The 17,770-nt window shown below is 42.6% G+C and overlaps 1 protein-coding gene across 1 annotated transcript in view; it reads left to right on the forward strand.

The window, feature by feature from the left end:
* The window catches only part of Smap2 (small ArfGAP2), a 32,318-nt gene that overhangs the window by 5,547 nt on the left and 9,001 nt on the right, over positions 1-17,770 (forward strand). Inside the window, exons 2-4 of the mRNA XM_013016950.1 lie at positions 9,495-9,628; positions 12,493-12,578; positions 14,310-14,388. Of these exons, the coding sequence (XP_012872404.1) occupies positions 12,496-12,578; positions 14,310-14,388 (162 nt within the window). The 5' untranslated portion in view covers positions 9,495-9,628; positions 12,493-12,495. The remainder of the gene's footprint in view (positions 1-9,494; positions 9,629-12,492; positions 12,579-14,309; positions 14,389-17,770) is intronic.

The raw sequence follows: 17,770 nt of genomic DNA on the forward strand, positions 1-17,770 counted from the left end.
GCTCTACCACTGAGCCACCTTCCCAGCCCTCCCTGAGACTCTTATCTCCAACTAACTACCAAGTGGTAGAGTGCTTGCCTTGAGCCGAAGAGCTCAGGGACAGAGCCCAGGTCCAGAGTTCAAGTCCCACAACCACCACCACCACCAAAAAAAAAAAAAAAAAAGGAGGAAGTAGGTCATTAGCACAAGGCATTCTGCTTCCTGGCTACCATGATGTAGCTGCCCACTTGGCAATGTCCTTCCTGCCCTGATAGACTAAAACTTCTGAAAATGTGAACGAAGATAAATCTTTTCTTCCCTGTTTTGCACAGTATGTTGTTACAGTGACTGACTTGGGAAGGGACGTGCAAAATTTCACCTCTAGAACTGTAGTAGTAGAAAGGCCCTTAAAGCTTGTTATCCACTGGGTTAATATGTGATCATCATTTCTCTACCATTGCTGAAAGCGGATTACTCAGCCAGCCTCTGCCCCTACAGGGATTTTACTATTTCTGGATATGCTGCATTTGTTTTCACACACCTAATTGTTAGAAAATTCTTCCCCAGAGTGTGCTAAGATCAGCTTCTATTCATTGGTCCTAGTTCTGTTTCTGAAGCCTTGCCAGAGTAAGTTCATCCTATTTAGTAGCCTTCGGGGTGTTTGGAAACTACTCCCTTCATTTTACAGAACAGGAAAAATGATAGGCTTTTATGTTGCTCATTAATGAGTTCCTTTAATGAGTATTTATAATGTGTCATCTTCATTGCTAGTTTGTGCTAAATGTTTGGGATAATGGAAGAAGGCTGTGGTTCTTGCTTTATAGAGAAAGAGGTGTGTCTAGAGCAGGGGTAGGGAACCTTGTTTCTGATGGTGTTGTTTGGATACTTACTATTCATTGGCCATATAGAATCATTATTTTTATTTATTTTATTTTTTATTTCATTTTTTGCCAATCCTAGGGGCATATGCACTGTCTCGAAGCTTTCCCCCCCCCTCTCCCAAGGCTAGCACCCTACCACTTAAGCCACGGCTCCACTTCAGTTTTTTGATTTATTGGGGATAAGTGCCTCATAGACTTGCCTGTCCAGGCAACTTTGAACCATGATTCTTAGATCTTAGCCTCCTGAATAGTTAGGATTACAAGGGTGAGTCACTGGCACCTGGCCGTCTACAATTTTTAATGTAGGCATACAGCACAAGAGCAGCCAAGGAAAACTGGTGAGAACCATAGGTGCTTGTCCTGTTATATACCAAATGATGTGCACCAGAGTTTCCCACCCCTTGACTAGGGCAAGAGTCCTGTAAATTACTGACTTTAGTAAGTTATTAAATATTAGAAGAGCAAAATATACAACTACTTTTAGCTGTAGAGAAGGTCAAGATTTATTCCATGGGAAAGCCTCATAAAAGAGGTGATGTGGGCTGAATTTTGAAGTTGTGCAGGAAATGGAGGAAAAAGACATTCTAGGGAGAAAGAATGGCATAGGCAAAGTACTCTATGTGAATGTGTAGCCTATTACACAATGAAGCTTGCTCAGCAGGTGAAGGTGCAGGCCACTGGTGGCCTTTATGTGTCTTGTGCAGGACCTACTGATTATCTGATAGTCAGTAAGGAGCCTTGGACAGTTGTTTTGTTATTAGAATATCTTTCCTGTTGGGTGGGAGTATGGTTTAGTGGTAGAGAACTTCCCTAGAGTGTATGAGCTTCTGGGTTTGATCCCCAGCACTGTTGGAGAAAAACATAGACATAGGTTTTTACCATTATTTTTCATTTCAAAACTAATACAAGCTCATAATATCAGGGCTTGAACTCATAGGCTTCATACTTGCTCAGCATTGCTTTGCTCCTAGATGCCACTCTACCACTTAAGCCACAACTCCAGCCCATTTTTATCTTTTTTTTTTTGGGTCCGGTCGTGGGGCCTGAACTCTGGGCCTGGGCTCTGTCCCTCAGCTCTTCAGCTCAAGGCTAGCGCTCTACCACTTGAGCCACAGCGCCACTTCCAGCTTTTTTCATTTTGCTTATGTGGTGCTGAGGAATCGAACCCAGGGCCTCAGGCATGCAAGGCAAGTGCTCTACCACTGAGCCATCTTCCCAGCCCCCCATTTTTATCTTTTATAGACAGACTTAAGTATATACAAGTGAAAGGGGCTATGTTTGGGGCTTACATCTTTAAGGTTTGTTACTAACAGAAAATGAATAAATAGGAATATGATTGAAATGAGATAGATGAGGAGTTTTGGGGGTTTTTGTTTGTTTTTTGGGTTTTTTTTTGTCAGTTGTAGGGCTTGAACCGATGCCTGGCCCTGGGGTTGGTTATTTCCAAAGCTGAAAATTAATTTTCTCTGCTCTTCTGTGTTTGAAATTCTCCATGTTAAAATGTAGAAAAGCAGGCCAGTGTCAGTGGCTCACGCTGTAATCCTAGCTACTCAGGAGGCTGAGATCTGAGGATCTCAGTTCAAAGCCAGCCCAGGCAGGAAAGTCCATGAGACTCTCATCTCCAACAAATCACTAGAAAACCGGAAGTGGCGCTGTGGCTAAGGTGGTAGAGTGCTCGCCTTGAACTGAAGAGTACAGGGACAGCGCCCAAGCGCAAAGTTCAAGCCCCATGACAGACAAAAAAAAAAAGAAAGAAAAAGAAAAAGTGGAAAATAGATTGTGGTAGATTGCAGATTGAGGAGGAAAGAAAGGCTTTTTTTTTTAAGTGGTACATAGGGTCTTATACATACTAGGCAAGCACTCTGCTACTGAGTTACATCCTCAGCCCTAGGAAAGGCTCATTTGAGAAACAAATATTTCAGCTGAGACCCTTGTGATGTAGAGAAGTTGGCCTGGCTTCAAGTGGTGTTTGGTGGCTGGGGAAATTGGGAGCAGTGTGTACAAAGGCCTGAACTAGAACTACTTGGTGTCCTTGAGGAAATGAAAGAACTCTGGCCTCTTAGGAGTTGAGAGGCTGGGAACCTGGGCATGTACTAGACACATAAGAACCACGTTACAGATTTTGTTCTTTAATCCAGCAATCATAGAAGGAAGTCTGCTATGGAAAAGTGTCAAGGTGGGTTTTCTTTGCAAAGTGCTCAAGATGGCCATTTTGTGAAGAGAAAATTTGATTTCAGTTTTGGGAAGAAGAGATTGCAAAAATGCAAAGACATTAGGCAATTATGTCACCAAATTTAGAGAATAGTAGTATAGTATAGACCAAGAGAAGGGCTATTAGTTTGGCAGATAATTGTGGTCATGGTGATGTGGGGATTGAAGAAGAGAGATTTCAAAGATGAATACATTCCCTTGCCAGTTTTACAGATTTGTCATGTTGAGATCTGACAAAAAATGAGATAGTACAATAAGAGTGTTTTGAGCTGGGCATTAGTGGCTCATACCTGTAATCCTAGCTACTCAAGAGGCTAAGATGTGAGAATTGTGCTCAACGCCAGCCCAGACAGGAGTCCATGAGATTCTTATATCTTGTTTGCTACCAGAAAGCCTAAAGTAGAGGTGGTATGGCTCAAGTGGTAGAGCCTCAGCCTTGAGCAAAAAAGCTGAGGGACAGCACAGCATCCAGGCCTCAAGACCCAGTACCAGGCAAAAGTTTGATGCAGTTGAGTAGGTGGGGTATAACTGATGATAGAGAAAAATGGGAAATTATGTAACCAAATTTGGAGAGATTGAGAGCCCCATTGAAATATGATGTTTAGGAAATTGGTACCAATTTACATTCTTCTTACCTCGTGTATGAGATTATACAGGTTTTTAGTACACTTTTATTGAAATAAAAAATTCATCTTGATTGTCTCTGCCTTATTTTATATATATATTTATTATTTTTTTATCAGTTGTGGGACTTGAACTCTGGGCCTGGGCACTATCCTTGAGCTCTTCAGCTCAAGGCTAGCACTCTGCCACCTGAGCCACAGTGCCACAATCAGTTTTCTGGTGGTTAATTGGAGATAATAGTCTCATGGACTTTCCTGCCCAGGCTGTCTCTGAATCCTCAGATCTTAGCCTCCTGAGTAGCTAGGATTACAGGTGTGAGCAACTGGTGCCCAGATTGTCTCTGCCTTTATACCCTAGGTACTTAGCAGATAAAGTACTTGAGACTTACATACTCAATAACTAGTACCAAGAGAATGAATACTTACAAGTGAGAGACTAGAAGATCTAGGTAGAAATGTTGATTCTAGAAGTTTCTGGGTATATTCAACGAACTTTGGAGGTAAGGTGAAGAGATTTGTCTCTCCCCTGTTTTTTTTTTTTCTTTCTTTTTCTTTTTTTTTTTCCTGCTGCTTATGGGGCCTGAACTCTCGGCCTGTGCACTGTCCCTCAGCTCTTCAGCTCAAGGCTAGCACTCTACTACTTGAGCCATAGCACCACTTCCAGCTTTTTCTGCTTATGTGGTACTGAGGAATCGAACCCAGGGCCTCATGCATGCAAGGCAAGCACCCTACCACTGAGCCACCTTCCCAGCCCTTCTCCCCTGTCTTATCATGACTGTTGAAAAACTTTCCAACAGCTCCAGGTCAAGACCTGGGTAGCCATCCGTTTATTCATGGTTTTCTCCTAGACATTTATTTGTCTGGAATTCCACAGATTAGAGACTAGACAACCGTAATTATCCTATTAGCTTGAACTTTCTGGTAACTCTGTTCTTCAGAGCCCCACTAGTCCTGCCAGCTCTGGTGATGAGAATATAGTTTTAGCAGCAAGGGAAATTTACAGCAGAGAGGCAGTAGATAGATGTGTTCAGGAGTTGAGTATAAATTGAATATCACTTACATATTTTCCATTTTACAAATATACACAAGTCAAAATGCACACAATTCATCCATGTAAGCCAAGGTTTCACCATACTGGACTGGTACTTTCTACTGTGGTTTTTGATCAATTAGCCAGATCTAGGTACTTTCCTCATTTTCATGGGTTCTTTGTATAGAGTGACTGTATGTAACTTCTGATACACACAATGCTCTTCAGCCTGTCCTCTGGCTCCCATTGAATATGTTCACACCACTGTGACCTATTTCTAGGGTTGTGCTATCAGTGTTTCACTATCAGTTTATGACATTTGTCTGTCCCCTTTGTTTTCAGAATTGTTCAGAATATTGCCTGCCAGCATTTCTTTCTGTTTTCAACTTCAAGACAATATTTTTCTCATTTTCTCCTTGGCGTTAATGGCAAATGAGTGGTAACCCCCTGGTTGATTTTTGGCCTCTTCCTTTATGTGTGGTGGGAGTGTATGACACCAGGACAGGATACACAGCAGAAGAGGGTCTCAGGTGGGGGTTAGTATATTGTTAAAGAATATTTTAAGGGAAAAAAAGGCATTTACCTAAAATTAATTTCTTTCATCTCTCTCTTTCTCTCTCTCTCCCTCTGCCTCTCCTTTTCTTTTTTTATCTTTTTTTTGTTGTTGTTGGTCATGGGGCTTGAACTCTAGGCCTGGGTGCTGTCCCTCAGCTCTTCAGCTTAAGGCTAGTGCTCTACCACTTGAGCCACAGCGCCACTTCCTGTTTTCTGATGGTTTATTAGAGATAAGAGTCTTACAGATGGGGCTGGGAGGGTGGCTCAGTGGTAGAGCCCTTGCCTTGCATGCCTGAGGCCCTGGGTTCGATTCCTCAGCACCACATAAGCAAAAAGAAAAAAGCCGGAAGTGGCGCTGTGGCTCAAATGGTAGAGCGCTAGCCTTGAGCTGAAGAGCTGAGGGACAGCGCCCAGGCCCAGAGTTCAGGCCCCACGACTGGACCCCCCCCCCAAAAAAAAAAAAAAGTCTTAGACTTTCCTGCCCAGGCTGGCTTTGAACTGTGATCCTCAGATCTCAGTCTCCTGAGTAGCTAGGATTATAGGTGTGAGCCACCAGCACCTAGTTCGCTCTTTCTTTCCTTCCTTCCTTCCTTCCTTCCTTCCTTCCTTCCTTCCTTCCTTCCTTCCTTTCTCTCTTTCTCTCTTTCTTTCTTTCTTTCTTTCTTTCTATGCCAGTCCTGGGGCTTGAACTCAGAGCCTAGGTGCTATCCCTGAGCCTCTTTGTGCCCAAGGCTAGTGCTCTACCACTTGAGCCACAGCACCCTTCTGGCTTTTTCTGAGTATTTTATTGCAGTTAAGGGTCTGTGTCACTCACATTTCTGCTCAGGCTGGCTTTGAACTACGATCCTCAGATCTCAGCCTTCTGAGTAGCTAGAATTATAAGCATGAGCCAATAGCACCTGGCTAAAATTTCATATTTTCTAGAAGACTGAAATGAGGTCCAGTTTACTATATTAACCATGTTACTATACATTTATAACATCATGTTACATACCTTAAAAATATAAAAAAAATACATGAGCTGGGTGCCCATAGCTTATGCCTGTAATTCTAAACTCTTCAAGAGGCTGAGACTGAGAATTGTAGTTCGAAGCCAGCCTAGGCAGCAGTATCCATGAGATTCTTATCTCCAGTTAACCACCCAAGAGCTGGAGCTATAGGTCAAGTAGTAAAGCACTAACTGGACAGTGCCCTGGCTCTTAGTTTAAACCCCAAGATCCCCCACCCCCAACCCTGGCGCCAAAAATTAAAAACAGAAGAAGAAATGGATTCAAGGTAATTTTTTCTGATAGTCAGTTTTGGTTTTGACATTTGACTTCATATTCCTATCTAAAAAGCAGCATTCTGTAGTGTTTAATAAATAGTGTTGGGTTACACATGTGAATGAGTTATAGTGCCTTTTGTTGTTGTTGTTCAGGTTCTTTCTGTTGCATTTGTGTAGCACCCAACCACTAGAAGGAAGTGTGAATCTTTGCATGCTTATTAGTTTTATGGAAAATTATGCAAATTCACCTAGGGGTCAGAAGGGATTAAAGATCTTTTTAGAAGATAAATCTGAGCCTACCAAGACAATAGCAATGGGTATTGGGAAAACATTTCAAGCAGAGAACATCACCTGGTGGTGATAAGAAAGATTTGACACTTCTGTATTTGGCCATTGTAAAGTAGCATTAGTTTTGGTTAAAAAATTTCAGCTTATAATGATTGTGGATTCAAATTTCTAACCGTAATTTTTCCACAGAATTTCTAGCATTACTTCATTAAAAATTCTGTTAAAATCCAAAGTCTAGGAAATGGACTGTAGCTCAAAGTGGTAAAGCACTAGCCTTAAGCACAAAAGCTCACAGATAAAGCCTAGGTCCTGAGTCCAGGCTCCAGGTCCAGCACAAGAAGACAAAAAGAATCCAAAGGCTAACAAAGCATTAGTGGCTCATACTTGTAATCCTAGATATTTGGGAGGCTGAGATCAGGAAAATCACAGTTCAAGGCCAGTACACACAGGAAAGTTTAAACACCTCCTTCTCAACCACTAGCTAGACATAGTGGTTTATGCCTGTCATTCTAGCTACACGGGAAGCTGAGATTCAGATTATCAAGGTTCCAGGCCAGCCTGGCAGAAAAAGTCCTTGAGATTCCATCTCAATGGAAGAAGCCGGGCATGGTGGCACATACCTCCCATTCCAGTTACGGGGGAAGCATAAAATAGGATCACTTTCTACCCATAGGCCCTGGCAGGAAGCAAGAAATAAATAACACACAAAATGGCTAGAGGCGGGCTGGGAAAGTAGCTCAGTGGTAGAGCACTTGCCTTGCATGCATGAGGCCCTGGGTTCAATTCCTTAGCACCACATAAGCAGAAAAAGCTGGAAGTGGCGCTGTGGCTCAAGTGGTAGAGCACTAGCCTTGGACTGAAGAGCTGAAGGACAGTGCTCAGGTCCAGAGTTCAGGCCCCATGACCAACAAAAAGAAAATAGCTAGAGGCATGGCTTAGTAAACCCCAGTACCCAACAAAAACAAATCCATAAGCTACTGATCAAGGTACGCTATATGTATGGAAATTTCACAATGTAACTCCCCTACAAAACTAATACATGCTAACAGAAAAATTTTCAAAATTCTACACACTAACCAAACTATTGTCTGTGTTCCGTAGAGCTAAAGTGTTATGCCAAAAACAAGAAGTGTTATTTCTGTTTATCTTGATAGAAAATCAATTAATGTCCTTTCACCTCTATATTTCAACCTCAACTTCTGATATTATGCTTATTTTATGTGGTTAATTTTTTTTCCTTTTTTTTTTTTTTTTGTTGGTTGTGGGGCCTAAACTCTGGGCCTAGGTACTGTCCCTTAGCTCTTCAACTCAAGGCTAGTGCTCTACCACTTGAGCCACAACCATTTCTGACTTTTTCTCCTTATGTGGTGCTGAGGACTCAAACCCAGGGCTTCGTGCATGTAAGGCAAGAACTCCACCACTGAGCCACCTTCCCAGCCCAATGTGGTTAATTTCTGTGGAATGATGGAGAAGGAATTATTTTAGAGTTTTCAGTCTTTGTCAGGTATCATGTAAAAAATAGGTCACTGCTATATAAAAATTATACAGAGGAGTTTGAAATTTTTCCAGGATCATTATTACAGTGAGCAAAGTTGGCAAGGGATGGGGGGAATTCTGTAACAGTTTATTAAAATTCATGCCTGAGATTTCTCTCTGCTTAAATAAAGATCCAAATAATTGGGTTACTTAGCAATTTTCAATCCAGATAATCCCATGGTTGGATAAAGTAGGGGGACACAAGCCCTAGGAGAGAGGATCCCATTAAGTTAATGTGGATGCATATTTTATAGGTCTGAAGGGGAGGAGAGGATAGTTTTCTGTTTCAGGTTGAGCTTTGAGCTGGCCTGCCCTATCTGTATCTTTTTTCCTAACAGGAAAACTGAATCCAGGCCCACCTTGTAAAGTCTCTTGAAGGAGGGCTATTCATGTAAGGTTCTAGGATAAGTAGAATTCCACATGGCTTTGTACCACTCTTGTAGAATTTTTCTTTTTTCTTTCTTTTTTTTTGGGGGGGGTCCGGTCGTGGGGCCTGAACTCTGGGCCTGGGTGCTGTCCCTCAGGTCTTCAGCTCAAGGCTAGCACTCTACCACTTGAGCCACAGCGCCACTTCCGGCTTTTTTTCTTTTTCCTTATGTGGTGCTGAGGAGTCGAACCCAGGGCCTCAGGCATGCAAGGCAAGCGCTCTACCACTGAGCCACCTTCCCAGCCCCTTGTAGAATTTTTCTACAAGTAGCATTTTATTATAGCATCTACATTTCAGCACTCATCAGAACTCTATAAAACTGTTCCATGCACAAATGCCCACGTAATTGTACAATTTTACTTCTATTAAATGTCCAGAATTGGCAGATCCATAGAGAATGGAGATAAGTAGTTGCCAAGAGTTAGATAGTAAAGTTTGGGACTAATGAGGAGTACTTGCTAAAAGGTTTGGAATTTCTTTTGGGTGATAAAAATGTTCTGGAATTAGTACTGATTATTGTACAACTGTGAATAATCTAAAAGTTTCTGTGTGCACACTTAAAAACAATAAAAGGTGATTGTAAATATTCTTTCACTTTTGTTCTAGCAGATTACTCTGCTTTATAGTCTAAATATTGCAGTTTGGGCCTTTGACTATTGTTGCAACTTGTACTTGATTATCCTGTTCCTGACCTTCACAGGGCCACGATGGGCCTCCTGGAACATCGGTGTGTTTATCTGCATTCGATGTGCTGGAATCCACAGGAATCTGGGGGTGCACATATCCAGGGTAAAATCGGTGAACCTCGACCAGTGGACTCAAGAACAGATTCAGGTACTTACACTGAGAGCCAACTGCTCCCATATAGCCATGTAAAAGTAATTTCCAAAGAACTACAGTCAATGTGGGGATGAAGGCAACGTTCTTACACCTTAAGAGAAATTTTTATCTTTCTACTTAAAATACAAGTTGTTTCTACCTACATCTTATTTTTCCAGGTAGGAAAGTCCATGACACCCTTACCTCCAATTAACCACCAAAAAGCCAAAAGTGGAGCTGTGGTTCAAGTGTTAGAGTGCTAGCCTTGGGTAAAAAAGCTCAGAGTCATCACCCAAGATCTGAGTTCAGGCTCCAGGACCAGCTCTAAAAGCAACAACAATAAAAAACAAAAACTATAAACAACTTATGGTCTAGGACTCCATGGGTTCATTAAGGCATTAAGAGGGAACTTCCCATTTTTTTTAAGACTCTTGCTATTTACAAACCTAATATTTGTAGTTTCAGTTATAGGTAGTCACTTAAAAACAAACAAAATCCTTGTAGGCTGGTAATACAGCTCAGTAATAGAGTGTTTGTCTAGCATACATCAGATCCTGAGTTTAATCTCCAGCACTGTCAAAGAACAAAGCAAAAAAAAAAAAAACCCAAAAATTTCAAATCGCAGATATATTCCAATATTTTACTATAAAATTGCACATATGAATCTTACTTGCTGTTTAGCTGGTAGACTGGGAGAAAGGCATTTAATAAATTAATGATCTAGCTGGCCTAAATCTGTGCCTTGATGTAGCTTCATTGTACTTTATTCCCTTCCTACACTGAAACTTTTTTTTTTTGTCGGCCGTGGGGCTTGAACTCTGGGCCTGGGCGCTGTCCCTCAGCTCTTCAGCTCAAGGCAAGCACTCTACCACTTGAGCTACAGCGCCACTTCCGGTTTTCTGGTGGTTTATTGGAGATAAGAGTCTCACAGTCTCTCCTGCCCGGGCTGGCTTTGAACCGCGATCCTCAGATCTCAGCCTCCTGAGCAGCTAGGATTACAGGCGTGAGCCACCAGCGCCCAGCTCACTGAAACTCTTTAATTAAAACTCCTTGTCCCCTTTTTGGAAGGTGGAAAGGGAGGTTTCCCAAAAAAGTTGCTGAAGTTGGTGATGGAAATAATATTTATTCTCCCCTCCCTCCAAGTTGTGGCTTGAATCTGGACCTGGGCACTATTCCTGAGCTTTTCAGCTCAAGGCTAGAGATCTACCACTTTGAACTACAGCACCACTTCTGGTTTTCTGGTGGTTAATTGGAGCTAAGAGTTTCACAGACTTTCCTTCCTGGGTTGGCTTTGAACTGCAATCCTTATATCTCAGCCTCCTGATTAGTTAGGATTACAGGCAGAGTAATTCTTTATCAGAAACTGGCTCAGAAATTTGTATTTATAGATTATTAAAGTTCTAAAAAGATGAGTTGCATTTTTCAGTTACACATTACTGTATTTAATGGAGATTATATAACACGGAGGTATCTAATTTAAGGGTTTGGGAGATTCGAAGAGTTAAAAAGTTGTTGGTGGACTGGGAATGTGGCTTAGTGGTAGAGTGCTTGCCTAGCATACATGAAACCCTGGGTTCGATTTCTCAGTACCACATAAACAGAAAAAGCCAAATGTGCTGTGACTCAAGTAGTAAAGTGCTATCCTTGAACAAAAGAAGCTCAGGGACAGTGCCCCAGGATTGGCAAAAAAAGGAAGAAAAAGGGCTGGGAAGGTAGCTCAGTGGTCAAGTCCTTGCCTTGCATGCATGAGGCCCTGGGTTCGATTCCTCAGCACCACATAAGCAGAAAAAGCTGGAAGTGGCACTGTGGCTCAAGTGGTAGAGCGCTAGCCTTGAGTTGAAGAGCTGAGGGACAGCGGCCAGGCCCAGAGGTCCCACGACCGGCAAAAAAAAAAGGAAGAAAAAGTTCTTCGAGTTGGGTATGGTGGTGCGTATCTGTAATTCCAGCACTCAGGAGGCAGAGGCAGGAGGATGACACGTTTAAGACAAGACTGGATTAAGGGGTGTATTTCAAATGCCTAAAGAGAAGCATATCTTCGTTGGTAAGAGAATTGAATAGGGTAACTAATAGTAAAAATTTAGCTAGGGGCTGGTGGCTCATGCCTGTAATTCTAGCTACTGAGGAGGCTGAGATCTCAGGACCATGGTTCAAAGCCAGCCTGGGCAGGAAAGTCTGTGAGACTCTTACCTCTAATTAACCACCAGAAAAACTGGAAGTGGCTCTGTGGCTCAAGTGGTAGAGCTCTAGCCTTGAGCTGAAGAGTCAGGAACAGTGCCCAGGCCTAGTGTTCAAGCCCCACAACCGACCCCCCCCCAAAAAAAAAGTAGGCTGGGAAGGTGGCTCAGTGGTAGAGCACTTGCCTTGCATGCATGAGGCCCTGGGTTCGATACCTCAGCACCACATAAGCAAAAAGAAAAAAACCGGAAGTGGCGCTGTGGCTCAAGTGGTAGAGTGCTAGCCTTGAGCTGAAGAGCTGAGGGACAGCGCCCAGGCCCAGAGTTCAGGCCCCACAACCGGACCCCAAAAAAAAAGTAAATTTTACACTAATGCCCATTATTGCATGCCAGATACACATTTTCATTGGTAGCTATGTATCTTGGATGTTAAATGAAATGTTAAATTATTACTGAATTAAATGTACCTTGTCTGACAAATCTTTTCTTAAAAAAAAAAACTCATGAAAAGGGGAAAGTTTGCTCTTGGGGCAAATGATGGGGAATTCCTACTAGAGTAGAGAGAATCGTGCATTAGAAACCAACATGCATAAGCTCACATCTTGGTTCTGTTGCTCTAAACTGATTCTTTTTACAATGGGAGAATTGGATGAGAAGTTTTTCTTCTTCAATCTGACAGTCCATTTTTCTACATTGTCTTTGCAGTGCATGCAAGAGATGGGAAATGGAAAGGCAAACCGACTTTATGAAGCCTATCTTCCTGAGACCTTTCGACGACCTCAGATAGACCCGTATCTTTTCTGGAGCAATTTAGAAGGCTGAGTGTTATTGGATGTTTAGTGAGGGCCAATAAGACTTAGACCTGTGGTCTGCCTGGGCCACTTTATGTGGATTAGTGTAGGGCCTTTAGTTTTCCTCTCTTCTTGCAACCAAGACAGAAGAAACACCTGTATACTTGCTGATGCTGGAATTGTCTGAGATCTGGAAAACTCAGGAATTGGGACCACAGTGATTCTACTGTGAGTTTTTCCATGAAATGGGAAAATTTAGATCTCTGAAACTATTATTTGATTTAAAAAAAGTTTGCTAATTTTAAAAATTTTGCTATTTTTAAATAGGTTCTGTTGAACCCTAGCAATTAACAAAACTTTCATTCTCTTTTCTTTTTTTTAGTCATTTGTGAGGCTTGAACTCAAGGCCTGGGCACTGTCCCTGAACTTTTTTTTTTTTTTTTGGTCGGGTCAAGGGGCCTCTAGCTATTTTCTTTTTGTTGGTTGTGGGGCCTGAACTCTGGGCCTGGGCGCTGTCCCTCAGCTCTTCAGTTCAAGGCTAGTGCTCTACCACTTGAGCCACAGCTCCACTTCCAGCTTTTTCTGCTTATGTGGTGCTGAGGAATTGAACCCAGGGCCTCATGCATACAAGGCAAGCGCTCTACCACTGAGCCACCTTCCCAGCCCTATCCCTGAACTTTTTTTGCTTGTCTAGTACTCTACCACTTTGAGCCACAACACCACTTCTGGTTTTCTGGTGGTTAATTGGAGATAAGAGTCCCACAGACTTTCCCATCCAGGCTGGCTTTGAACCATTACCCCAGATCTCAGCCTCCTGAGTAGCTAGGATTACAGGTGTGAGTCCAGCTTGCTATTCACTTTTATTGCCTTTTTTATGTCTGATGTAAAAGAATTAACTGTTGTTGGGCTGAGGATGTGGTTCAAGTGGTAGAGCATTTACCCAAAGGGGGCAGGCTATCCCCTTAACAGGAGATAGAAACTAAACAGAAGCTAAACCTCATATTATTTCTCTTTTAGTTTGTGAACCATCATGTTATTTACCTTTTGGTGGGTTCAGGTAGAACCTGGAAAATACAGGTATAGGGTTCCACAGAAGAGCTACTGGTTAGAATGTGGCAATGGGAGAGAAGTGTTTATGTTTTTAAAAATTACTTTTTATTATCTTTTAAGTAGTTGTACAGTGTTTATGTTTTGGATGAGTACTTAGGTTGTCTTGGTTTGAGGACCACTGAGCTAAGGGATTTAAAACAGATCATTGGGGCTGGGAAGGTGGCTCAGTGGTAGAGTGCTTGCCCTGCATGCCTGAGGCGCTGGGTTCGATTCCTCAGCACCACATAAGCAAAAAGAAAAAAGCCGGAAGTGGTGCTGTGGCTCAAGTGGTAGAGCGCTAGCCTTGAGCTGAAGAGCTGAGGGACAGCGCCCAGGCCCAGAGTTCAGGCCCCATGACCGGACCCAAAAAAAAAAAACCAGATCATTGTCTGCTTTCCCTATATTCTAGAATGGCCACAAACACCTCTGATGTCAGTTTGAAGGTTGTCATCACTCAGGAAATAATGATTCCTTGTGGTAACCTTGAGGGAAACATTTCAAGATTTTCACTAAATAAACTGTACATGAAGAGACAGGAGTCACGTAGGGAAGAAGAGCAGTGTTCCATGGGCTACAAGTTGACCTTGTATATTCTTACTGTTGAGAGTTATTTGGTTAATCCTTAATAAGCTTTTTTTGCAGAGCTGTTGAGGGGTTTATTCGAGATAAATATGAGAAGAAGAAATACATGGACCGAAGTCTGGACATCAATGCCTTTAGGGTTAGTTGTAAATCTTTCAAATCTTTTTTTTTTTTTCTTTTTGGTTGGATTTGAATTTAGGGCCTAGGTGCTGTCCCTGAGCTTTTTTTTTTTTTTTAGCTCAAGGCTAGCACTCTACCACTTTGAGCTACAGCTCTATTTCTGGTTTTCTGATAATTAATTGGAGATAAGAAGCTAAGATTACAGGCTTGAGCTATTACCTTCACCAAGCTAATCTTTCAAATGTTATTCATAATAAATAATTTGCTTAGTAATCAAATTAGGGTAGAATTTGAAGAGCTTGTAATACTAGCTACTCAGGAGGCTGAGATCTGAGAATTGCTGTTCAAATCCAGCCTGGGCAGAAAAGTCCTCAAAGACTCTTATCTCCAGTTAACCACTCAAAAACTGGAATGGTGCTGTGGTTCAAAGTGGTAGAGCACTAGCCTTGAGCAAAATTGCCCAGGCCCTGAATTCAAGCCCCATGGCTGACCAAAAAAAAAAAAAATAGAGTATCAGTGGAGTATTAAAATACTCTGAACCAGGGCTGGGAAGGTGGCTCAGTGGTAGAGTGCTTGCCTTGCATGCATGAAGCCCTGGGTTTGATTCCTCAGCACCACATAAGCAGAAAAAGCCGGAAGTGTCACTCTGGCTCGAGTGGTAGAGTGCTAGCCTTGAGCTGAAGAGCTGAGGGACAGCACCCAGACCCAGAGCTCAGGCCCATGACCGGCAAAAAAACAAAACAAAACAAAAAACACACACACAAAATACTCTGAACCACAACTTAATACATGCAAAAGTAGAGAAAAGCCACTTACTGAGTCAATACCATACAATACCCAAGGACAAACTTTTACCTTAGGGATAGGCGAAGCAAACCACAAGTGAATTCTTTGCCTTGTTCTATATATAAGATATTAGTGATTCCCAGTTCCAAAGCGATCCCTCCCTCTCTCCCTCCCTCCCTTTTTCCCTCCCTCCCCCCCCCTCTCTCTCTCCCTCCGTCTTTCCCTTCCTCCTTCCCTCCCTCCTTCCTTCCTTTCCTCCTTCTTTTCTTCCCTCCTTTCCTCCTTCCCTCCCTTTTCATCTTTCCTTTCTCCCCTCCCCTCCCCTCCTTCCCTCCCTGCTTCCTTCCTGAGCTTGTACCAGTACCAGAGCTTGTGCTCAGGGCCTTGAGCTTTTCATTCAGCTTTTTGTTGTTGATGTTGGTCATAGGGCTTGAACTCTGGGCCTGGGCACTGTCCCTCAGCTCTTCAGCTCAAGGCAAACACTCTACCACTTGAGCCACAGTGCCACTTCCCATTTTCTGGTGGTTAATTTGAAATAAGAGTATCAAGGACTTGGGGCTGGGAAGGTGGCTCAGTGGTAGAGTGCTTGCCTTGCATGCCTGAGGCCCTGGGTTCGATTCCTCAGCATCACATAAGCAAAAAGAAAAAAGCCGGAAGTGGCGCTGTGGCTCAAGTGGTAGAGTGCTAGCCTTGGGGTGAAGAGCTGAGGGACAGCGCCTAGGCCCAGAGTTCAGGCCCCACCACTGGACCAAAAAAAAAAAAAGTATCAAGGACTTGCCTGCTGGGGCTGGCTTTGAATGGTGATCCTGAGATCTCAGCCTCTTGAGTAGCTAGGATTACAGGCCTGAGCTATTAGCACCTGGTGTTGCTCAGCTGTTTTTGTGTGTGTATGCTGGTCCTGGGGCTTGAACTCAGCCTGGGCACTGTTCCTGTGCTTTTATGCTCAAGGCTAGCACTCACTTGAGTTGTAGTTCCACTTTCAGCTTTTTAGTGTTTGGAGAAAAGAGTCTCATAGACTTCCTAGACTCACAGACTTCCAGCCTAGGCTGGTTTTGGAAATGTAATCCTCAGATCTCAACCTCCTGAGTAGTTAAGATTATAAGTTTGAGCCACCAGTGCCTGGCATGCTCAGCTTTTTAAAAAAAAAAATCGTGGCTGGCACTTCCACAGCTCCACTTCCAGCTTTTTGATGATTAATTGGAGACAGTCTGGTGAACTTTCCTGCTGAGACTGGCTTTGAATCTTGGTCCTCTACATCTCAGCCTCCTGAGTGTAAGATCCACCCTGGGAAGGCAGAGCAGATTCTTCCCTCCTCTTGGTTAAGTTTCTACCCAGTATCTACGTCACCTAGATAACTGGTATACTTGGAGGCAGTCATTGCCCCCCACCCCCCTGCCTGAGGTCACATCCACATCTGGTGTGGAGATACCTTCTTCCACCCCTGGTCTTGATAAGTCATGGTCTGGCTGTGTTTTAACCCTCTTTTTATTCCTGCTTTATGGGCTTCCAACTTGACCAGAAGAAACCTACAAATAAACCTTTCCCTTGCCTGAATACCACATGCTGCTTTTTTCCTCAGCTGCCAATTTAATTTACCTAGCACTGATATCAAGGATTATAGATGTGAGTCACTGGTTCCCAGCCCATCTCCAAATTCTTGTAAGGAATATGTTGGGCATAGTAGGCCAAGTAGAGTAATGTGTGTGTGTGTGTGTGTGTGTGTGTGTCAGTATATATGTGCATGTACACCATACAAACACACACACACACACACAAACACACAAAATGAAGTCAACAGAAGCAAGAGTAATTAAATTATCAGTTGCCTTCAGTTTCACCAATGTGTACTTCCCTATCAGTTTGTCAGTCTCCCTTTGAAATGGTTATTAGTCTTTCTTGCTCCTGAGAGGAATGTCAAAGGGAGACTACCATTTTCCAAGTCTGAAATAGTATTATCTTACCCAGGGTAAGTACAACATGCAGGCAAAAATGTAACATGGCTTCTGAAAGAAGAAAATAGGCCCCATTATTGATGACTAAGGAAGAAGCGATAAATGTAATTAGGAATGAGGTCCTTTTTTTCTGCCAAGGGCCATGTGGATATTATAACATCATTCTCAGGCTGTAAGAGGTCTCAACAGAGGCAGCAGGTAGCAGATAGGTCATCAGAAACTGACATCTACCAAATGCCAAATGATTTCAAAGGTCTTATTCAGCCTATAGGCTGGATATTCCCTACCCTTGGTAGACCTTTAAACAGCCTTTGACAAGATCCTATTCTGTAGTCACAGAAGTATAGGGAGTAGGAAATTCTCCAGTCCTAGCACAGGTATCCATCCATCCATTCATCCATTCTCTATTCTAATTACTTACTTTAATAGATGATATTAAATCACCAAGTTCACATGGAGCTCTCTAAGCCTTCACAGGTAATTAAAAGTTAAGCTACTTGGAATCAGTTCCAGATTGATCTTTGGAAGTTGTGTAAAAGTGGCATTAACTAGTAGTGTATTTCAACACACAGGCAAGTAAATATAACTATTGTATATATTTAGGGAAAAATAATGGCCTCTTAACTTAGTGTGTAGGATTCTTACTTCACAGTCATCCAGAAA

Source organism: Dipodomys ordii, unplaced genomic scaffold (assembly GCF_000151885.1).
Source record: "Dipodomys ordii isolate 6190 unplaced genomic scaffold, Dord_2.0 Scaffold33, whole genome shotgun sequence".
NCBI lineage: Eukaryota > Metazoa > Chordata > Mammalia > Rodentia > Heteromyidae > Dipodomys > Dipodomys ordii.